Here is a 24,671-nt window from a genome sequence, read left to right as displayed (position 1 = left end):
ATACAATCCCAAATGACAAAGTTCAGGAAAATGACCTTAAAAAAAACATTTAAATCATCTGAAGAGAAACGTAAACTTGCCAATATGCCATTTATGACATGGAGTGGCAAGGAACGGCTAAGGTCTTTCCCTATGACTAGTGTGTGTCATACTAGTATGACTAGTATGTTCATGACTAGTGGTTCAGCTTCACGTGACGATGGAAGCCCTCCTCCCGCTAAAAAAATCAAACGAGTTAAGCTGGCAAAAGCACAGCAAAGAACTGTGCGTTCTAAGAAGATATCACAAATCCCCAAGGAGAGTCCAAGTGTTGTGTCGGTTGCGATGCCTGACCTTCCCAGCACTGGACGGGAAGAGGTGGCTCTTTCCACCATTTGCACGCCCCCTGCAAGTGCTGAAAGGAGCACCCACAGTCCACTTGCTGATATGCAAATTGAAGATGTCACTGTTGAAGTACAACAGGAAGAGGATACTGGTGTAGCTGGGGCTGAGGAGGAAGTTGGCGAGGAGGATTCTGATGGTGATGTGGTTTGTTTAAATCAGGCTCCGGGGGAGACAGTTGTTGTCCGTGGGATGAAAAAGCCCATCACGGTCATGCCTGGGCAGAAGACCAAACATTCCACCTCTTTGGTCTGGCAATATTTCTATCCAAATCCGGACAACAACTGTCTTGCCATATGTACCATATGTAAAGGTGGAATAAGTAGGGGTAGGGACGTTAACCACCTAGAAACATCCTCCCTTATACGGCACCTGCAGCGCGTTCATAATAAGTTACTGTCAAGTTCAGAAACTTTGGCTAAGACCGTAAGCAGTCCAGGGACACCTAAATCCCGTTGTCCTGTTGTATCCAAGCGCCTGCAAACCACACCGTCAACTCCCTCCTCGTCAATTTCCTCCTTAGACAGGATTGGAAGTAGTCCTGCAGGCCATGTCACTGGCATGACTGACTCTCTTATCCGGGATTCCGCTGCTGCTGTTGCTGCTGCTGGGAGTCCTTCATCATCCCAGAGAGGAAGTAGGAACACCACTACTTTTACTAAACAATTGACCCTCCAACAGTCCTTAGCGAGGAGGATGAAGTACGACAGCAGTCATCCTGAAGCAAAACGTATAACTGAGGCCTTGACTGCTATGTTGGTGTTAGACGTGCGTCCGGTATCCGCCATTAGTGCAGTGGGATTTAGACAATTGATGGAGGTAGTGTGTCCCCGGTTCCAAATCCCGTCTAGATTCCACTTCACTAGGCAGGCGATACCGAGACTGTACAGAAACGTCAGAAAAAGTGTCCTCAGTGTCCTGAAAAATGCCGTTGTACCCAATGTCCACTTAACCACGGACATGTGGACAAGTGGAACAGGGCAGACTAAGGACTATATGACTGTGACAGCCCACTGGGTAGATGTATCACCTTACGCAGCAACAGCAGCAGCGTCACCAGTAGCAGCATCTCAGAAACGCCAGCTCGTTCCAAGGCAGGCTACGCTGTGTATCACCGGTTTCAGTAAGAGGCACACCGCCGACAACCTCTTAGAGAAACTGAGGGAAATCATCACCCAGTGGCTTACCCCACTTAGACTCTCCTGGGGATTTGTGATATCTGACAACGCCACCAATATTGTGCAGGCATTACATCTGGGCAAATTCCAGCACGTCCCATGTTTTGCTCACACAATAAACTTGGTGGTGCAGAATTTTCTGAAAAGCGACAGGGGCGTGCAGGAGACGCTTTGGGTGGCCCGAAAAATTTCTGCCCACTTTCGCCATTCAGCGACTGCGTGCCGAAGACTGGAGCGCCAGCAAACACTCTTGAACCTGCCCCGCCATCACCTGAAGCAAGAGGTTGTGACGTCGTGGAACTCAACCCTCTATATGCTTCAGAGGATGGAGGAGCAGCAAAAGGCCATTCAAGCCTATACATCCACCTATGACATAGGCAAAGGAGGGGGTATGCACCTGACTCAAGTGCAGTGGAGAATGATTTCCGTGTTGTGCAAGGTTCTCCAGCCCTTTGAACTTGCCACACGTGAAGTCAGTTCAGACACTGCCAGCTTGAGTCAGGTCATTCCCCTCATCAGGCTTTTGCAGAAGCAGCTGGAGAAAGTGAAGGAGGAGCTAAGACGGAGCTCCTTCTTCATTTTCTCCCGCAACTGGGGCTGCCAGGAAAAAACTTAGTTATCCTAAGCAACCCGCTGGCGGTGATGCAGGGCAGGCAGGACCAAGTTTGGACATCTGGTCCGGACTGAAGGACCTGGCAACAATTTCTGACATGTCTACTGTCACTACATATGATACTGTCACCATTGACAGAATGGTGGAGGATTACATCGGTGACAGCATCCAAGTAGGCATGTCAGACAGTCCATACCTGTACTGGCAGGAAAAAGAGGCAATTTGGAGGCCCATGTACAAACTGGCTCTATTTTACCTGAGTTGCCCCCCCTCCAGTGTGTACTCCGAAAGAGTGTTTAGTGCAGCCGGGAACCTTGTCAGCGAAAGGCGTAGGAGGTTGCTTCCACAAAATGTGGAGAAGATGATGTTCATCAAAATGAATTATCAACTTTTCCAGGGAGACCAGCCTCTAGAACGTACAGAGGGACCTGTGGTGGTGGATTCCAGTGGGGACGAGTTAATACTCTGTGAGGATGAGGATGTACACAACACTGAAGAGGGTGAGGAATCAGTTGATGAGGAGGATGAGGACGACATCTTGCCTCCGTAGAGCCAGTTTGTGCAGGGACAGATTAATTGCCAGCTTGTTTTGTGGGGGCCCAAACGAACCAATCATTTCAGCCACAGTCATGTGGCAGACCCTGGCGCTGAAATGATTGCTTTGTTAAAGTGTGCATGTCCTGTTTATACAACATAAGGGTGGGTGGGAGGGCCCAAGGACAATTCCATCTTGCACCTCTTTTTTTTCTTTGCATTATGTACAGTTTGGGGCCTAGTTTTTCAAACTGCCATCCTGTCTGCCACTGCAGTATCACTCCTAGATGGGTCACGTGTTTGTGCCGCCCACTCGTGTCGCTTACCATAGTCATCCAGCTACCTCGGTGCAACCTTTTGGACATAAAACACTATTGTGAGGTGTGAGGTGTTCAGAATAGACTGGAAATTAGTGGAAATTAAGGTTATTGAGGTTAATAATAGCATAGGAGCAGAAAAACCAACACATTCTGTGATTTTAGCTGTTTTTATGCTTTTTAAAAAAAAAAAATACAGATCCAAAACACAAAACCCAGAACCCAAAACACGGAAGGGTGGTTTTGGCAAAACCAATCCAGATCCAAAACACGAAGAAAGATCCAGATCCAAAACCAAAACACGAAAAGTGGCCGGTGCACACCCCTAATATATATATACTGTATATATAGATGCGTGTGTGTGTCTGTATCTATGTGGTGTGTGTGTATATGTGGTGTGTGTGTGTCATACCTACCCTCCTGGTTGTTGTGGCTTTTTGGGTAGCCCGCCGCACCCCCAGAAGAGAATCTGGATCTCCCGCATATCGCCCACTTCCTAGTGGGGAGACAATTGCCGGGAACCGTCGATAATCACGGCATAGTTGGCAGGAATCATGACTCCGTATGGAGGCGGTGAGGCTAAATGATGCAAAAATGCGACATTTAGCCTTATCCCCTCATTGTGGTCCCGCGATTCTCTGCAGTTTGCTGTGATGGGGTGCTAATGACATAGCAACCCGGCCCTGCCCCCCGATGTGTCCAGCTTTGTCTCCTCACCGGGTATCTCCAGGAGAGGAGATATTAAAACTTGGTAAGTATGGTGTGTGTATAAATGTGTGGTGTGTGTATATGTGTTATGTGTGTGTATATGTGTGATGTGTGTGTGTATGTATGTGCGTATAACTGTATATGTGTGATGTGTGTGTATATGTGTGTGTATATGTGTGTACTGCGCATATGTGTGGTGTGTGTATGTATATGTGTGGTGTGTGTGTATGTGTGTATGTACAGTGGGCCTGATTCAGACCCGGTCGCAAGCGCTGTACGCTCGCAACTGGGTCGATGGTGGGCCAGTGCGAACGCGAGCCCCAGAGCGAGCGCAAAAAGCGCTCGCTCCGGGACTCACTACAAAAGGGGCGGCTATCGATGTTGATTGACAGCTCGACCCCTTTTGTAGGCGTGGCCGGGGGGGTGGCTTTACAAATGGAGGCGTTCCCAAGCGAACGCCTGCCACTTGTGGGCGGCCTCACTGACATCACCAGTGATGTCAGTGAGAGAGCTTCCGGCTCTGTTAGAGCCGAAATCTCTATGGGGCTTGCGGCCACGAGACCCTACCACAAGGGTCTTGTCGCAAGCCTGATGGTCGCGATGGTCTTGACCATAGCGACCATCATCATGGCCGCTCGCATAAGCTGTGGGTGGTAACCCACAGCTATGCGAGCAGCCAAGAGGCCGCAACTTAAAAACCAAGCGCCCGTCCTGATTCAGATCGAGCGCTCGCTTTTTGTGAGCGCCTCTGAATCAGGCCCAGTATACGTGTGGTTTGTGTGTAATTGGCTGAGACAGGATCAGTAAAAAATTAGATCGGAGCGACGCCACCTTGCGAATGGCGACAAGTCTCCATCTTAAAAATGAGATCTGCACGACGCCATTTTGCGAATGGCCGCCCAGCACCATTTTAGCGAAACTCACACTTAAGTACATACGGCGATGCTATTATTAGCATCGTGCGATCGCATATCTCATCATACCCCATATACACACTAAATACGCACAGTTGCGCTGTTAACACCATACGCACATTAGCGACTACATAATACCCCTCGTACGAACGCTGTTTATTAGTTTCATGCGTTTGAAACTGCCCCAATTTAAAAATCCTCACTATATAAATACAGACAGTCTCTAAAACGTACAAAGGGATCAACCCTGCAAAACACGTACCATGGTGAACTCTAACTAGCGTCCTTTCCCAAACCCCTAATACTTACACACTGCACACTTACATAAAAGGTTCCATAGCTCCAAAGTGTAATATTCAAGGTTCATTCATTTATTACTAATGTTGTGAAATAAAGATTATTTGATATCTAAGGTTTAGTACATGATAAGCAGACCGTGTTTGGTGTTGTACTGATCTACTCTGTCTCAACAGCTTCCCGGTGTCATCGGTGAAAAGATCGCAACATGCGTCCACAATTTATGGACTATAGAGAGTTAAAACACTAAAATGTACTATGTAATATTAGCAGCTGTGTCCATTTGAATTGACCTGTTAACTGCCCTGTAACAGAAGCATCGTGACGGAGAACCAATGGAATCATGCCAAAATTGCCTATTGTATTGCCTATCCCTGTAAGAGTATCTATGTGTGCTCTCTGACCCCAATCGGGAGTCTTCTTGCTGATGCTGTTGACGGAGGTTTCTTGCTGATGCCGGTATCTGGTCCCAGAGCGCGTGCGTATGTAACAACTGTACCTTGGGTCTGTATGATATATTTGCACTAATTGTCTTTAGATCACAGCGTGTAACCTTCTGTTTTTATGTTGAATAATAACCTTTTGCGCGTTGGAAACACATTCAAAGTCTGAAGGCATTTATTTACTGTATGACTCTTTATACTAATTTTAGAAGGTATAGGCAGGATCGTATAAAGGTGTAGAAGGTATAGGCAGGATCGTACAGAGGTTTTTAATAGGTATCGATAGTTGGGGGCTTGCAGTGTTAATCACGCAACCGGTCGGTAACACTCGGAATCAAACTCTCAGCAAAAGGGTGGAGGCGCCTGGCAGGAGAACGCATTGTGCGTTCTGAATCTGTTACCGCCGTTGTTGCTGAGAGTGTGCTACCTGTTACTGTGACTTTAGGAGCGCTGATTGAGAATCCAGGGACGAGGGAGGAAAAAGTTTGTTTTCCTTCATCGATAGGTTTTGTTTTTCGTTTGTATTTTGTTTTGTGTGTTAAAAAGGGGAAGTCGCATTATTGCGTACGCAGCTAAATCGCAATATAGCATAAGAGTCATAAAACGTGTTGTGTAATAGTTGCATTATTGCGTATGCGACTAGTCGCACAATAGCGTATACGTATTTCCGGTCTTGCTGCCACGTGTTTTAAACAAAGCCGTTGAGATTACATTATCAATTGTTGCCAATAACTGGGTTAACATGTATTTTTCTGCGCAGGAAAAAAGTGTGTAACAGTGAGTATTTATTTACGGTGTAACATGGGGCCTGATTCAGACCCACTCGCGAGCGGCTGTCCGCTCGCAAGTGGGTCGATGTTATGGACTGAGCATGCGCACGACGGAGAGAGCTCCGTCGTGCGCATGCGCCAGACGCGACGAGCGAAGGAAAGTCCTTCGCTCGTTGTGTCTGATCAAAGGGGGCGTGCTGTCGATGTTGATTGACAGCACGCCCCCTTTGGTAGGCGTGCCTCCCTGGCGGGGGCGTTCCCACGGGAACGCCTCCCGTCAGAAGCCGGCCCACTGACATCACTAGTGATGTCAGTGGGAGTGATTTTGGCTCTGATAGAGCCAAAATCACTCCGGAGCTTGCGGTTGAAAACCTCAACCGCAGGCTCCGGCTCGCAATTACGATGGTCGCGATGGTCACGACCATCGCGGCCATCAAAATGCACGCTCGTATAGCCTGTGGGTGGTGACCCACAGCTATACGAGCGTCCAGGAGGACGCTCCATTTTCATGGAGGCCGGCCCTCATTCAGAGCGTGCGAGGCGTAACGAGTGGCCTAGTGACTCGGTAGCAGCTTACCATTTACTTTACACAAGGCAGGTGTATGGGTTGTTATTTTTGTTAGGGTTCGGCTCTCAGTGTGATTACAGTATTCAGTAATCGGTTAGGCTTATTTGAGCACTGTAATTGAACCGCATAGTTTTGGCTAAACTGTGATTGTGAACTGATGAGAGGGTCGACGAAATCAACTGAAAAACAAAGGGTATGTATTGCCCCCTAGCGGTTGAAAGGTAGTCAAAAAGGGATTTCTGCGTGGGAGCAGCTTTTCTTCCGTAGGTGAGTGGAGGCGTCTAGAGGTCTTCCATAGGGTTTGTGGATACACCCTTTTTCAAAGACGTCCACAGGTAAGTGAAAGTATCTTGACTGTCTTTCACCAGTTTAAATCTTTATTGAAAAACGTAGGGGTTGTCCCAGGATGGGAGCCACGCAAACAGTAGAGATGTTAGACAATGATGTGCTGCTAAAGGAAGCGCCGCTTGCATCGGCACGCCGTATTATGCATACTAAGTACGGTGCATATGCAATTAGGTACTGTGATGTATGGTTTAAGATGACGATAAAGAGTGTTAGACCATTTCCCAGAATTGGTAGCTTTGATAAGGATGTATTGAACAGTGTCCGAGATCACATCGGTGCTTTCTCGAGTGAAAAAGGTAAAATATAACGAATGTTTAAAATTATGTCAGCATGAAGGGGATGTGTGGCTTAAAGGTGTGCAAGCAATGCAAACAAGCAAAGTACACCCGCAGCGCTAAATCGCAATGCGTGCGAGCCGCGAAATGGCGCGCACATGTAGTAAGGTAGCGTTGTGGAACGTATTGCCAGTGGTTCACGCGCACCACCACCGCCCTATGTTGAGGGGGGTGCAGGTACAGTTGTTGAAAAAACCCATAAAAATGTAACAAGTAATTTGTACCCTCTCTTAAGTAACCATAAGGAAAATGTTTATGATGTGGATGATGAGCCTATTGTTATGTCTGCCATTTCCCATGCTGTACACATGTTAGATGCTCCACCACGGCAATCACAAGTGGTGCCGCCATCTCCATCAGTGATAGTACAGGAAGTGTTAACCCTATACCTAGCTGTAATAGACTAAACCTCTAGCCAGGTAATAAGGTCAAAAGTAGCAGCGCGGCCGGTCTGCATCCCATAAGGACAATAACTGTTCCAAATGGGAGTGCGGATACGAACGGTGTAGTGCCCACAAGGGAAGTAGCAATGCATTGTCCTTGGACAAGAGCGGAGCTAAATTCCATAATGAATGATTTCCCCGATTCCAAAAAGGAACTAGCCAAATGTCAAAGATTTTTGAAAAATTTGGGTAGTTCTCACGAGCCAACCAATAAAGACTGGCGAGTGGTGTTAAGGGCTTGTCTTCCACGCAATACCGACGTGACAAAATTTATCACGGATTGTGTATTTCATGGAGATGTTCCCTTAACAGACGAAATTAACCAAGGTAACATTTCCCGCATTGTAACTCAATTAGCTGTATATTTTCCAGTAGTAATTAACTGGAGCAAAATTTTCACCATAAAACAAAAAGAGAGTGAATCTGCAGAAGATTATTGTAACCGGGCTCTGCAGGCTATCACCCAGTACACTGGGTTAGAAGATATTCAAGATAGCACTCACCAAAGGGGAATGATTGTCACTGTACTCATGGATGGTCTTAAAGAGAACCTAAAGACCCGGGTTCAGACCTCACAGCCTGGCTGGAGGGGAGTCACTGTAGACACCCTCATAGAATCCGCAATTGAACATGACAAGAACATCTCTAAAAAGAGAGAGACCCAGAGCGAGAAACTAATGGCTGTTAGTATCCAAGCTCTAGAAGGAATGACTGTAACATCACAGCCAGCAGACACACCTGCACCTGCACCTGAACAGTTACACGTCCTCACTAATCCTACACCACCACAAGCACAGCCCTACCCCACTTTTCACACACAACCACAATTCCCATACTATCCACAAACCCTATATCTCCCTCAATATCCTTACCCATACTCACCACCTTTCCCTCCTGCTCAACCCACACAACAATCCTTTCATCCACCCCACCCACGAAAGTGTTTTAATTGCAACCAGCCAGTACATGTAAGTAAGAACTGTACAGCAAAGAGGGTAGGACCCCTGAACCAGGGAGTACCTGGATATCCCCATAAGGAATATACACAGAGACCAGCAAATGTCCAACACGCACCAGCTCGAATTGTGGCCGTTAATGCTTTATTGGAGAATGGGAGCCAACGCTAGGGGTCAGGTCATACCTGTAGTCTACAGATAATCAGGTTAACGGGAAGTACTAGGGAAGAACCGGTAATGATGGTTGATGTAGCTGGTACTAAATATTCTTTTCTTGTAGACACAGGGGTGACCAGGTTAGTGATAAAATCTCCCGTTAATTTACAGGTAACCAATGAGACAGTACCAGCAATGGGTGTAACGGGTAAAGTGCAACATTATCCTTTAACAAAATCCACAGAGGTCACTATCGGGCCATTGCATACCAGGCATTCATTTCTCCTGGCAGCAGCGGCACCTACTAACCTACTGGGAAGGGATTTGTTATGTAAAATGGAATGTGTCATATATCGTACCCCTGATGGTGTATTTTTAGATATCCCAGAGAGAGTTACGCACAAGGTGAGGGATATGTTGGACACTCCCCAAAGGATAATGTATCACTCTACCGGTTTAAGTGAAAATCCATCTCAGGTAGATCAAATGTTATCCCAAATTCTAGATTCACTTTGGACCAAGGATGGACAGGACACTGGATTAATGGCAAATGTAAGTCCCATAATGGTAAATTTAAAAAGCGGTAGGCAAGCTCCAAAAATTCCCAAGTACCCATTAAAACAGGAGGTAGAATTAGGGGTTTATCCCATAATTGAGCAATTGTTACAACAGGGAATTTTAATTCGTACAGCTAGTGTAGCCAACAGTCCCATCTTTCCGGTAAAGAAGAGTGGTGGGAGGGGTTATAGGCTGGTACAAGACCTTAGAGGGGTTAATAAGGTGGTAGAGAGCCAATTTCCCATAGTGCCAAATCCAGCTGTCATTCTCATGCAGATCCCACCAAATGCAACCCATTTCACTGTCATTGACCTCTGTTCCGCTTTCTTCTCTGTGCCTCTACATCCTGACTGTCAGTACCTATTCGCTTTCACATACAGGGGTGTACAATATACATGGACACGATTGCCCCAGGGTTTCATAGACAGCCCCAGTATCTTTTCCCAGGCCTTACACGACTGTTTACAATCTTTTCAACCTGCCAATGGATCTGTTCTAATACAATATGTGGACGATTTATTGTTATGTTCTGATACGTTTATGTCATGTTTAAATGATACTAAACTTTTGTTGCTTCATCTCTCACAAACAGGACACAAGGTTGCCAAGGATAAACTACAGCCATGCCAGTCCAGGGTTAAATATTTGGGACACTGCCTAACTCAGGGGTTACGACATCTCACAAATGACAGAATCCAGGCCATAGAGAACATGATACTGCCGCAGAACCAACAGCAAATTCGTACCTTCTTGGGAATGTGTGAATACTGTAGAATGTGGATCCCAGGTTTTTCTATTTTGGCCTTGCCATTACAGGACTTAGGGTCTCATTCAAACCAGGTCACAAGCGCCGATGTGCTCGCAACCGGGTCGATGGTCCCCACAGAGCATGCACACGACGGAGCTGGCTCCGTCGTGCGCATGCGCGAGACCCGGCTAGCGATGGGCACTCCATCGCTAGGGGTCTCGTAGCAGATGGGGCGAGCTGTCGATGTTGAGTGACAGCTCGCCCCATTTGCTGGGCGGGCCGGGGGCGTGCCCAGCCAAACAAAGGCGTTCCAGGCAGAACGCTTGCCGTTTGGGGGCGGCCCCACTGACATCATTGATGAAGTTAGTGGGGAACTTCCTGCTCAAACAGAGCAGGACGTTCCCTGGGGCTTACGAGAGCCCAGACCCAACCTTAGGGTCTGGTCGTAAGCCCCGATGGTCGCGATGGTGATGACCACCGCGACCATCACCCTGGTCGGTCGCTAGAGCTGTGGGTGGTAACACACAGCCTAGTGATCAACCAGAAGGCGGCACTTAAAAAAGTAAGTGGCCGCCCTCATTCAGAGCGATCGCTTGCAGCAAGTGATCAACTCTGAATGAGGTCCTTAGTCTCTTCCTCAAACCCGACCGTGTCATACACACAGAGGAATCAGAGCAGGCTTTCCTTAATCTTAAGGATAGTCTGACAAAAGCACCTGCATTGGGAATACCTGATTATGAAAAACTTTTTGATTTGTGTTGTACGGAAGCCGATGGTTGTGCAGCAGGTGTCCACACATAAAAACATGGTGATGCCAGTAGGCCCGTACAGTGCACTACAGTGCACAATTGGATACTGTGGCAAGATCACTCCCAACGTGTTTAAGAAGTGTAGCAGCAACTGCTCTATTGGTCATTAAGAGTGAGGATGTGGTACTAGGCCATGATATGATTGTCTATACTCCCCATGCTGTATCTGCTCTGCTGAACTCTGCCCAAACCAGACATGTCTCTTCAGCTAGATTTACGAAGTGGGAACTAGCTCTAATAGCCTCTGCAAACATCACTGTTAAACGATGCAGTACGTTAAACCCAGCAACGTATTTACCATATGTGCAACGTGATGCACAAAGGGTGGAGGGAGACAGGTTGCTGGCGGGAAGTGAGTTCAGCGGACATAGTGATGCACATGATTGTATGGAATATCTGAACCAGACCTTTACTGCAAGACCTGACATATGTGACACACCTTTAGAGAATGTGGATGTGACCAGAAGAGTACTGTGCTAAGGTTATAGAACCAGAAACATGTATTCGCCAGAAGGGAGAACCTGAGATAGAATTATTTGTTAGGGAAATGTGTTTAATGATAATGATGCATACTATTCCTTATGTTCTCCCCGACGATGTATATTTTATATGTGGAAGGAAAGCGTATAAGTGGTTCTCTCCGAGTTCCGAAGGTTTGTGCTACCTGGGAAGAGTAGTCCCAGAGGTTATGACCCTCACACATGTTGAAATGCTTGGTATTCATAAAAACACACCATCACCATATCTTCACACTCAGTATGAACACAGAGGCAAAATAAATATGATACCTGGTGATGTGCATAAAGCCACACAGTTAATTAGTGAGACAACTGGCTTTCAAGTTTTAGTAGCACTGGATCCCACCAGGATCGCTCGGGGTACACTAAATTTTAGATATATCCAAGATCTTGCTAAATTGATAGATAATATCACCGAGATGTATGATGACACATTCAGATATACAGGTAGGAAGTTGCAAGCGTAAAAGAAAGAATTGGTGCAACACAGACTACTGTTAAATTATTTAACAGCTGTCACTGGAGGGTACTGCGTAACTTTGGCCACCCAATTTGGAGTGAAGTGTTGCACTTATGTCACAAATGATACCAGCGACCCCAAGGAGGTGATAGACCAGAAGATGGATAAAATTCTGCAGCTAAAATGGGAATTTCGAAAGAACCATAATGCTTCAGTGGCTGAAGTGGAGGAGAAGGTAGAGGAATGGGTTTCCTGGTTGAACCCAGGGAAATGGTTCTCAAGTCTAGGGGAATGGGTCCAGGAAATGATCGCAAGCATAGGTAAACTCCTGATCCTCATACTGGTTGTCATCATAGTAATTGGCATATGTGTCAAGTGTGTTCCTACTGTGTTGAAGTGTGGAAAATGTAAAAATAAGGTAAACCGGAAGAACGAAATTATGATGGTGGTCAGTAGTGACAATATGAATACTGAGGTAAACGTAGAACTGCATTATAACCCTGAACTAGGAAATACCATTGTATAATGTATTATATTTAGACATGCACAAAATGTATTATTAAAATGTTATTTTTAAACACCTCAAATAATGTAAGGGTGCGTACACACTGGGCGATAAAGTGGACAACTGAACGATAACGATATCGTTATCATTCAGTCGTCCACTTTATCGTCCATTTTTAAGCCCAAAAAGATGAACGATGACGACGACGCGTGTTCCCGCGGGTCGTTCGTCATCATCGTTCATCGGGCTGACATGCAGGCCAACCTGACGATCTCGTCAGGTTGCTGCATGTCAGGGAATGGGGGAGAGAGCCCGGCGCTGAACGATATCGTTAATGATATCGTTCAGCGGCTGTGCTCAATGTCATGAACGACATTGAGCACAGCCTGCCGGGGACAAACTACACGATATCGGTCAGGGAGCATATCGTCTAGTGTGTATGCACCTTTAGTCCCTATTCCCCCTCAAGACTTCCTTTATAGGATAGGTGCATCCCCACATATTTCTCATGATCTTCTAGGATCCGCGGTGTGTGTATAAGGGTAGTTTTATGTCCCATCCTAGAGACCCCTTATTGATGGATTAAGAACCACCTTGTGCTATCCCATAATAACATTAAATAATATGTCATAATGTAAGCCTAAAAATTAAATGTAAGACCAGTGTATGATAGCATGTCAATGGGTGGACTGTCGAAGCCGGATAATTGGCTGAGACAGGATCAGATAAAAATTAGATCGGAGCGTCGCCATCTTGCGAATGGTGACAAGACTCCATCTTAAAAATGAGATCTGCATTTTGTGAATGGCCGCCCAGCGCCATTTCAGCGAAACTCACACTTAAGTTCATATGGCGATACTATTATTAGCATTGTGCAATCGCATATCTCATCATACCCCATATACACACTAAGGGCCTGATTCAGAGCTGAACGCTCTGACCAGAGCGCTCGCTCTGAATCAGGGCCCTCCTACCTTTTTTTGGAGCATCCTCATGGACGCTCGCATAGCTGTGGGTTACCACCCACAGCTATAGCGAGCATCCATGATGATGGTCGCGATGGTCTTGACCATCGCGACCATCGGGCTTGCGACGGAGACCCTGCGGTAGGGTCTCGCTGCCGCAAGCCCTGGAGTGATTTTGGCTCTATCAGAGCCAAAATCACTCCCACTGACATCACTAGTGATGTCAGTGGGGCCGGCTTGAGACGGTAGGCGTTCCCATGGGAATGCTTCCGTCTGGCAGGCACGCCCCCCAAAGGGGGCATACTGTCAATCAACATCGACAGCACGCCCCCTTTGGTGCGAGACCTGGAGCGATGGAGAGCCCGTCGCTCTCTGGGTCTCGCGCATGCACACGCATGCGCAGTGGGGGACATCGACCCGCTTGCGAGCGTACTGACGCTCACGAGCGGGTCTGAATGACCCCCTAAATACGCACAGTTGTGCTGTTAACACCATACGCACATTAGCGACTGCATAATACCCCGTGTACGAACGCTGTTTATTAGTTTCATGAGTCGCAACTGCCCCAAGTTAAAAGTCCTCACTATATAAATACAGACAGTCACTAAAACATACAAAGGGTTCAACCCTGCAAAACACGTACCATGGTGAACTCTAACTAGCGTCCTTTCCCAAACCCCTAATACTTACACACTGCACACTTACATAAAAGGTTCCATAGCTCCAAAGTGTAATATTCAAGGTTTATTCATTTATTACTAATGTTGTGAAATAATGATTATTTGATATCTAAGGTTTAGTACATGATAAGCAGACCATGTTTAGTGTTGTACTAATCTACTCTGTCTCAACAGCTTCCCGGTGTCATCGGTGAGAAGATCGCAACATGCGTCCGCAACTTATGGACTATAGAGAGTTAAAACACTAAAATGTACTATGTAATATTAGCAGCTGTGTCCATTTGAATTGACCTGTTAACTGCCCTGTAACAGAAGCATCGTGATGGAGAACCAATGGAATCATGCCAAAATTGCCTATTGTATTGCCTATCCCTGTAAGAGTATATATGTGCGCTCTCTGACCCCAATTGGGAGTCTTCTTGCTGATGCTGTTGACTGAGGTTCCCAGAGCGCGTGCATATGTATCAATTGTACCTTGGGTCTGTATGATATATTTGCGCTAATTGTCTTTAGATCACAGCGTGTAACCTTCTGTTTTTATGTTGAATAATAATTGTGCGTTGGAAACACATTCAAAGTCTGAAGGCATTTATTTACTGTATGACTCTTTACGCTAATAGCGATAATTTTAGAAGGTATAGGCAGGATCGTATAAAGGTGTAGAAGGTATAGGCAGGATCGTATAAAGGTGTAGAAGGTATAGGCAGGATCGTACAGAGGTTTTTAATAGGTATCGATAGTGTATATATGTGTGGTGTGTATGTATGTATATGTGTGGTGTGTATATGTGATGTGTGTGTATGTATATGTGTGGTGTGCGTGTGTATGTGTGTGTGGTGTTTGTGTATGTATACTGTATATGTGGTATGTGTATGTGTATATATGTGTGTGTATGTATATGAGTGGTGTGTATGTATGTATACGTGTGTGTGTATGTATATGTGTGATGTGTGTGTGTATATGTGTGTGATGTGTGTATATGTGTGGTGTGTGTATGTATATGCGTGTGTATATATATATATGTGTGTGTGTATGTATATGTGTGATGTGTGTGTGTATGTTAGTGTATATATGTGTGTGATGTGTGTATATGTGTGGTGTGTGTTTGTATGTGTGGTGTATGTGTGTATGTATGTGTGGTGTGTGCGTATGTATATGTGTGGTGTGTGTATGTATATGTGTGGTGTGTGTATGTATATGTTTGGTGTATGTGTGTATGTATGTGTGGTGTGTGCGTATGTATATGTGTGGTGTGAGTATGTATATGTGTGGTGTGTGTGTATGTATGTATGTGGTGTGTGTATGTATACTGTATATGTGGTATGTGTATTTATGTATGTATATGTGTGGTGTGTGTATGTGAATATATGTGTGTATATATGTGTGTGTGTATGTATATGTGGGATGTGTGTGTGTATATGTGTGGTGTGTGTTTGTATATGCGTGGAGTGTGTATGTGTGATGTGTGTGTATGTATGTGTATATGTGTGTGTATATATTTGTGTGATGTGTGTATATATGTGTGGTGTGTGTATGTATATGTGTGGTGTGTGCGTATTTATTTGTGTGGTGTGTGTGTAGTCAATTAACATGATAGTAAGATGATTCATATCGTATGGTACTCAGTGGATCTCAAAGAACATTAACTTGAACAAAATCGGTTCAGTAGATATATACATGATGCAACCACAAAGCCATACTTCCGGCTCCGCTCGGGTAGAAGTTGGTGATCATAGAAGTCGGGAGCGCCCTTTTCCCCGCAGCACTGTCACAACCTAGGGAAGATTTTCTCCTAGACATTGTGAAATCTCCACCAAAAAGAAATGGAAGCCGCATATGTGTGGTGTATGTATGGTGTATGTGGTGGTGTGTGTGTGTGTGTGGTATGTGTGTGTGTAGTTAACATGATAGCCAGATGACTCATAGCCAGGAGCATATCTGTAATGGGTGCAGTGTGTGCGGTGCCCACACTGCACACCCTGCACCCATTATAGTCTTTATACTTACCTGTCCGTATACGTACCTGTCCGGCGCTGCAGAGCAGCAATAATCACTGGGAAAATGGCGGCTGCCATTTTATCAGTGACTCACACATGCGCAGTACTGCTGTCCCACGGGAAAACAGGGGAGGGCATTTTCCAGGAAACCCAAGCATGCAAAGTAGAATCTACTGCACCCGCGTAGCCAGAATCTACTGCACCCGCGTCCACCGCCCCACCGCTGGAGAGAGGAGGGGGCCCGCACTGAGTCTGCACACGGGCCTCCGCCTCTCCTAACACGCCTTTGCTCATAGCCTAAACTCAGAGGATCTCAAGAAACATTTCAGAAACACTTTGCATGGATTACTGCTTCAGTTTGAAAACCAGTCATTAGGTGTGCCATTTATAGGTGACATATTACTTTACATTAAATAAATGATCATTATCATAAGAAGAGGCGGAAGTGCTGGAACAGTGCTGATATAATGTTATAGGATATGGAGTATCATGCTGCTCCTGTTTTGTACAATATCAACAACATTGATAAACATTGTTAAAACATTAACATAACACATTAATGTAACTTTCCTTTAATTCTATGAAGAAACTCACCTTGAGAGGAAACTTTCTAGTGACCTTGTTTTCTCTTCTTTCTTACATGTAATCCCATCCCTTTTCTGTTTCTCCATTTCTTTAATTCTGGACTGGAATGTGTCGACTATGTCAAACACTGACTTCATCGCAATAGGAACCTCATAGTATTGCTGTGCGATACAAATAAACAAAAAGTATATCACACTATATACGTATATTATTTTCATGCATCAATCAAATAGCAAATTGTTCCAGAGCCCTCACATTTTTGTAGCTTAATCTGGGCATACACAAGCAGATAAAATGTCTGTCATACAGAAAGACATTTTATCTGATAGCCTGAAACCCATCAGGTATTGTGACCATAAACTGTGAGATATATCACATTGTATGGCCACACATTATCTGCTTTCCTCCCATCGAGAGGAAACTTTTCCCTGTTCTTCCCCTGTGAAGGAACAAGGGAAAAGTTGGGTGGTGGGCAGTTGGGCAAGTTGGAAGATATTACATGCCCAACTGACCAATCATCACTGATCGGTCGACACAATACACTATGCAATTATCAACCAGATTCGCCTATAATCGTCAGATTGGGCCAATAAATGCATAATGTATGCCCTACTTATACAATATTTAATTAAAAATCTACCTTTCCTACTAATGTTAGAGAATCTGTACTATGTGCTAGAGCTCACCCAAGTATCCTAGTGTCAGGTCTCAATGTTACTTTCCGTGCCAACTGCTGGTCTCATTATATTGGAGATAGATGTTTCTTTTAGTTAACTTATTATAAGCCACATACAGTGTTTTAGTTTTTGTTATTCAGTAGACTGTGCTTTCAGGTCCAAAATTTGATAACAGGTAGAGAAAAGACACATATCTGACAATATTCTTTTAAACGGAAAAAATTTATATTTCTGAAGGATTGTTACTATGGTTTTGGAAATCAGTAAAGCTGAGCCCTACATACATCTAAAATGTCATAGATCATTTTAAATGTTTCTTAAATGTGAAAGGTTAAGCACATATGAACATGGAACCATAAAGCCCAGCTAATAAATTATAATGTGAGTAGTATACGACACTGTTTTGATAACAAAGAAAAGAAATGCTATATAATTCACTCCATACTAAAATATACAGATTTTTTTGTATGTGTTCTACTTTTTAGGTTACAGTATATGATGGTAACATAATTCATTGTGCCCTTTTTATGTTTTATTTTTTGTTTTACAGACATTTCAGTAATGTCTGCTTGAATTGTTGTTATGACAAAATTCTGAAATCACCTTATTTTTCTCTCTTGACATTCAAAAAATAGATATTCTCTGCTATTAAATTATATATCCTACTATTCAATGTGGGTTGGTTGGTTTGATCTTGCAAAGTTTTGACCTTTTGACAAAAATTCCCGCTTACCCACCAAATTGTTTTTTTTTTTATCTTTACAGTACAAGGAATTTAAAACAGTAAAACTTTTATTAGAGGGGAGGTAGAGTAAGCCATATTATGTATGCCATGGAACGTGCTAAGTGAAAATATAACTCCAGCTGCTGACTGCAGGACTCCCAAACACATAGTCCGTGGTGGGATTTTTTAAGAATCAGGACCTTGCATGACTTCCCTATATGGACAATAAAATTATATCTAAACAGTCAATGGCCTAAATTGTGTTTTGTGGCATGGTAATAGTGCCATCAACACCAACAACATTAATAACACTTTTAAGAATTGATTCCCCTTGATAGTTATGCAGAATAAATGGAAAACTCCTTACCTTAACCCTCATATCTGAGTCCGTTAACACCATGAAGAAATCATTGTAGGTCATTCCATACTCTTTTCTTAATTCCGTTATGAGTTCACGGTCCAGCAAATCATCATCTCCAATTACTTTCATCGGTTTTTCATTTTCTTGAATAGAAATATAGAAATGAGATGAGCACTTAGAAACACTGTGGACATATACAGAATGCTGGAAATGCACTGCAAATCCCCTCACTTTTGCTCAGTACATCTAGTCTAGATGGTCCTACCAGCACACTTCAAGGGGCATGCCTACTATTCCTTTTCAGGAGATGTCTCCTCAAACTAGATAAGGTGAAATGTGAAAGTGTGAATATCACATTAAAGTCCAATCCAATTATAAAGTCTTAACCTTATTTTACCTCGCAGATATTTAAAAATGTAGTTCAAACACTCTTGTTTTTCATATCCATTAAGCATATACGTACATAGCAGCTATGTAACATACAGCCAATGACATATATGAAGGTCATGTATCGGCTTTACTATCACTTGAAACATTGCGGTGAGACAAAAAATGGTAGTCCAAGCAGTGATATGTATGACAGTTCTTCCAAAAGACTCTAAAGTCAGCAGTGGGGAGGGTGAGTATCCATGCAGCTACCAATTACTGGTATACCACCTCCCACTAGGTTTCCTACTTTGGCCCGTATTCAATTTGAGCGGAGCCGCGATACTTTTTTGCCTCCCGGACTTTTCGCCTACATTGCGTGTTTTGCAGACAGAAAAGTATTGCGCGCGTGCCCGCTTATCCCCGTATTCAATTTGAAAGGAGGCGAAAATGGGACCCAGCGAAACTTAAACAAGCAGAAAGTACTGTCAGATTTGGGGAAATCAGCCTGACACCTCCCAAAAGATGCTCTGACATGGGGGTTCTCTATGATACCCCCCGATTTGGCTTGCTGAAGGTATTTTGTGTTTTTAAACGGGCTCAATAGCTGCTAAATAGTGTTTTTGTATAAGTGGTGCAGAATAGTATTCGGGAGGTTTTTTTGCAGAAAATAACTTATCCCAGCAAATTTGGGGTACTTGAAAATCGGGGTCAGCATACTTTAAAGTTGCTAAAGTTAAGTTTAAAAAACGTGAAAAATCCACCTGCCGCAAGCCCTTGCAATGAAAAAAACACCTGGGGCATACTTGGGGACCCCCTCAGAGTCAAGTTTGCTAGTTTTTAACTTTGTCCCCCAACATTTTTTTTTTGCCCCCAAATTCAGTGATTTTTTGGGGTGTCCTTAAGTGTTTTTTAAACATTTTTTTGACACAGTTTACCTTTGGGGGACTGTCTGAAGGCTGCACGGGGGTTCCCGCAACATTGCACCCCAAAACCCCAATTCTGCACTTTTTTCCGCCTGCTATTCATAGGCGAAACTTTTTCGCCTACTACATTGCATTGACTTTCCGCCTGGCGAAATGACGTCATCGGCGAAAAGTTTTCGACAAAAACACGCAAAAACTGCTTTTCGCTCCAAATTGAATAAGGGCCTTAGTGGGAAAATAGTAAAGTACCACTAAACCATGGCACAAATCACCGTATTGGCTGAATTTCACAATATTTTGTTTTTTGCCCTCCAAACCAATCATGATTCTTTAAGATCTTCTCCCGAATGAAAATTTTAATTAGAACATACATACGGAACGCCCTCCCTAATGCCAAGTATTTGCAAAAAGCAGCAAATGTATCACTCCAAATTAATTGGAAAAGGTTCATCCGAAATTTCTGTGAAGGTCATAATAGCATAACTCAGTAACAAATTGGATTTACTGCCCTGGGTCCCAGACTACCACACAAAATGCCCCTATTATAATAAACCTCTGTGTTTTTGCCAAATATCGGAAAAATACATACCATAAAATGATGCTTAAGTTATACCTGCTATCTTATCCACTTGGTAAGTTTGTAGTAGAGTATCAGAAGGTGAATAAATGGTATATAAATAATTCTCATTTAATCCATCAATTCTATGGCAATATGATTATATGGCAGCTTGTAAAAAAAAAACTTTGAACTTAAATAGTACAGACAGAAAACATGCTTATACATCTGTTCCAGCCTTCTGGGTCTCATTAGTGTGAGACAGGAATTCTTAGACCTCTGAATAATAAAAATAACACACTAAAATTATAAAAGGCTCAGTGAAACCACAATCTCCCATCAAAGTGTTCTGTTAACATGCCATGGGACATTTATAATACTGTAAATTAATAAGTCAGAAAAAATGATACAAGCACAGGGCACGATTTATATATGTTATAGGAATAGATTGTCCATCTTGTGCCTACTTGTGGATTTAAGCATTTAATCATTCTTATAGCTTAAAGATTATGGGTCTGATTCATTGCGGATCGCAACTGCGATTGCAATAGCGATTACACACGCAGTCTCACTGTGATAGTATGCTAATCCATTGCGATCGCTATGCCGCAGCACAACATAAAGATGCCCATTTTACCTTACACACATCCGTAATCATTAGTAAGACTGCAAAACCATCAGTAACATTGAGTACAATCGCAGCCTCACGCACACTTGCACAAGCTCTGACCTTACTCAGGAATTGCTAACCTCGTCGCACGCTATGAGTGCTGAAGCTGAGTAAGGCATCGCAGTGGATAATTTATGCACGCCCATGCAACAGCGTTCAAACGCACTGGCACGCCTGCATTTCGCCGACCACCCTCCCATCACCACCCACAAACGGCACTTCCTGTCAAACACTCTGCGATGGGTTCTGCGTAGTCACTGCAAACACAGTCTCAATCACAGTGGCCGGTTCGTACAGGCGCACTGCGATGCATACAAATGCGCAGTAGGCAACAATCGGGTGATTACATGTGTATTAGCAGTTGTGATCCTTGCTGAATCAGGCCTATGCCACCCATCTAATAAAAGAATGCGTATAAGAAATTAAAGATCCCTTGAGTACACCAAGCCTTTATGCCTTGAGTTTTGGATTCTTCCACCACAGCTTATTATTCAATGGAATTTTGTCACCATCATATAAATTGCACTAACTGACATATTATACTTTTTGTGGTAGGACTGTACACTTAGCCATACTACGTTAGGATCAGTGCATTGTTACACCCTGGGCAGATGAAAAACAACTTGTGAGAAATATGCAACCTGTAGCACTAGAAGCTAAATTTTCTCTGACATACAGATATCCGGGAGTGGTATAAGAGAGAGACAGTAATTAGATAGACAATGTCTAGGTAGACAACAGGGGGTAAATTTATCAAAGGTCGATTTGATGGTCGATTTGAAGAGTGATTTAGCTCTTCTCAAACCGACTCAAATCGAATTGTGTCAAAACCGTTTTTCAACTAGATTTACTATAGTGGCAATGGCAAATCACACTTCAAACCGGACTGCAAATCCCTGACAGCATAGACCTGCTTCATGCTTTCACTTTCAGCATGAGCAGTTCGTTCTCACACAGATACATGCAGACATCAGTGAGATGTGACATGACTGTAAATAGTATATATAGAGTTAAACGTTTAAAAAAAATTATGTAAGGCCCCCCCCCCAAAACAAAACCAGCCCCTGACTGTTCAAACCCAGGTCTGGTTGACTAAGTACACTGAAAAAATTGCGTAGGGTCTCCCTCTACTTAGTACATCCAGCACTGGACTATAGGAATCAGTGCTGGTTCTGGAATTACAGGGAAAAATTTGCGTAGGGTTTCCCTGTAATTCACAGAACCAGCCCTGGACCCTTTCTAACGGTGGACTGCTGCCACAGCAAGGGGAGCCCTATCACCGGGCCCCCCAGCAGCAGCAGCAGCCCTGACCGCTAGTCAGCCCAGGCCAGGGATCCAATAAAGGGGTCTTCCTCTCCAGGGCACCCCTAGTCTAGGCTGAAAGCCCGGGGCTATCCTCGCCATCCCTGGGCGGTGGGTGGCGGGTTGATTGTGTTAGTGTAGTGTAAAAATAGAAGAATAAAAACATTGTCTTTACAGTAGAACTGCAGGTCCCAGCAAGCCTCCCCCGCATGCTGGTACTTGGAGAACCACAAGTTCATTGGCTGAGAGAGGTCAGGCCCCGCCAATGAACGAGCCGTTGACCTCAATACAGGGAACCGCAGGATAAACTTTAGTTACCCTGCAACTTTATTGAAGGAGTCTCTAACTCCCCAGGGATCCCTGGCCTGGGCTGACTAGTGGCCAGGTTGATGCTGCGGCTGGGGGGCCCGGTGATAGGGCTCCCCTGGCTGTGGCATCAGTCCCCCGTTAGAAAGGGTCGATTTTTTTTTGTTCTTTCACCCTAACCCTAACCCTAACCCTCCCCTTGGTGCCTAACCCTGACCCTCCCTCCTGGTGCCTAACCCTAACCATCGGGGTAGGTGCCTGACCCTAACCGTCCCTTCTAGTGCCTAACCCTAATCCTCTGGTAAGTGCCTAACTCTTAACCTAACCGAAGCAATCACACCGAGTTCTCATCCTGCCCTGTGGCCCTTTTAAGGCAAAGTAGGACTTGCAGCTGCAGAACTCCCTGGCCAATTGCAATAATTATTAAACATTGATGATTTTCAACTCTATTTGCTAGGAACGGAAAATAAATTAAAAAAGGGAGTGATCCAAGACAATCTTGCAAATGGTTGCAAAGCATTTGTATGAAGATACTTCCCAAAAGCTTAAAGAAGGTATGCACAAATATCAAAAAAATAGATGCATTTTATGTGAAACAATGTTTGCATACCCATTTTTAACTTCACAATACTACTAGCTTATTCAGTCTAGTTCCTAAGGGCTCTATTTATTAACATTTTGACCATCACAACCATCACTTTATTTTTACTAAAATAAAGTGAAAAAGGGTATTTTCGCACCCTTTTCACATTATTTTAGTATCACCTATAGTTATTACAGGGCAATTGGAGTAGAATTCATAAAATTCTACTACAAGCCCATTATCACTTATTTTTAATAAGCAGATCGCATTTCCCATAATTGTGATGGGAAATGTGATCTTGCCAAAGTTACTAAAAATAAGTTGTGAAAAAATACCAGGGAAAGCCCTGTGATAACGCCACCTGGAGGTAGCGTTATCCAGGGTCTCCCCCAGTTACCGTACTCCTGCTCTGCTCTAACGGGCAGAGCAGAGCCCGGAGCTGGCCCCAGTGATCAGCTGTGTGGTGATCGGGGCTCCCGTGATGTCCTCCCTCTGGTCAGCTGGTCTCCCATGGTGCACTGAGACCCGGTTGTCACCTGACCACGTCCCGGTGCAGTATGGGATGTCAGCTGACCGGAGCCACGGAGGACATCACCGGAGCACCGATGACTGCAGGTAAGTGTAATTAAGGGAGGGGGTGTCCGCGATCGCTGGGGGCGGGGCTTAGCACCGGGGGCGAGGCTTAACGGCGGTCAGTCGGCACATGCGTCGGCACTTGTCACGGTATTTTTTGCGAAAATACCATGATAAGTGTGCGGAGGGGATTCGCAGGGACAGAGCTTTATCGCAAGCTCTGTCCCTGCAAGGGATTTGTAGTAAATTCCTGTGATATTGCCTGAATTTGCAATACGAATTCAGGGCCTGATTCAGACCCGCTTGCGAGAGCTATGCGCTCGCAAGCAGGTCGATGGCGGCCCAGGGCGCATGCGCATGACAGAGCCGGATCCATTGTGCGCATGCGCGAGACCTGGATAGCGACGAGAAAGCACTCTAGGGCTTGCGGCAACGAGACCCTACCACAAGGGTCTCGTCGTAAGCCCGATGGTCGCGATGGTCTTGACCATCGCGACCATCTTCCTGGCCGCTCGCTATAGCTGTGGGTGGTCACCCACAGCTATGCGAGCGGCCAGGAGGCCGCTCTAAAAACACAGAAGGCCGGTCCTGATTCAGAGCGAGCGCTCTGTCAGAGCGTCCGGCTCTGAATCAGGCCCTCAGTCGGTAACATCACACTACAATCTGCATTACAAATGCGTATTGTAGTAAATAGAGCCCTTAGTCTGTAGATTTGAAGATGACTATACACACTGCCATATTGCTGCAAGGCAAAAAGATTACTGTCCAATAGATTGGCATGGTTTCAAACTACATGCCTGACAATCAATCAATGGCAATATTGCAGCATGTGTGGCCAGCA

At 44.6% G+C, this 24,671-nt stretch overlaps 1 protein-coding gene across 1 annotated transcript in view; it reads right to left on the bottom strand.

Annotated features, from left to right (window-relative positions):
• The window catches only part of CCDC80 (coiled-coil domain containing 80), a 163,925-nt gene that overhangs the window by 48,185 nt on the left and 91,069 nt on the right, over positions 1-24,671 (bottom strand). Inside the window, exons 4-5 of the mRNA XM_088444918.1 lie at positions 18,555-18,691; positions 16,796-16,947 (exon numbers count right to left, since the gene is read on the bottom strand). Of these exons, the coding sequence (XP_088301044.1) occupies positions 16,796-16,947; positions 18,555-18,691 (289 nt within the window). The remainder of the gene's footprint in view (positions 1-16,795; positions 16,948-18,554; positions 18,692-24,671) is intronic.

This window comes from Taudactylus pleione, unplaced genomic scaffold, assembly GCF_031769625.1.
Source record: "Taudactylus pleione unplaced genomic scaffold, aTauple2 ptg000374l, whole genome shotgun sequence".
NCBI classification, from domain to species: Eukaryota; Metazoa; Chordata; class Amphibia; order Anura; family Myobatrachidae; genus Taudactylus; species Taudactylus pleione.
Note: the sequence above shows the minus strand (reverse complement) of the source record. Positions and strands in the feature narration are given on the sequence as shown.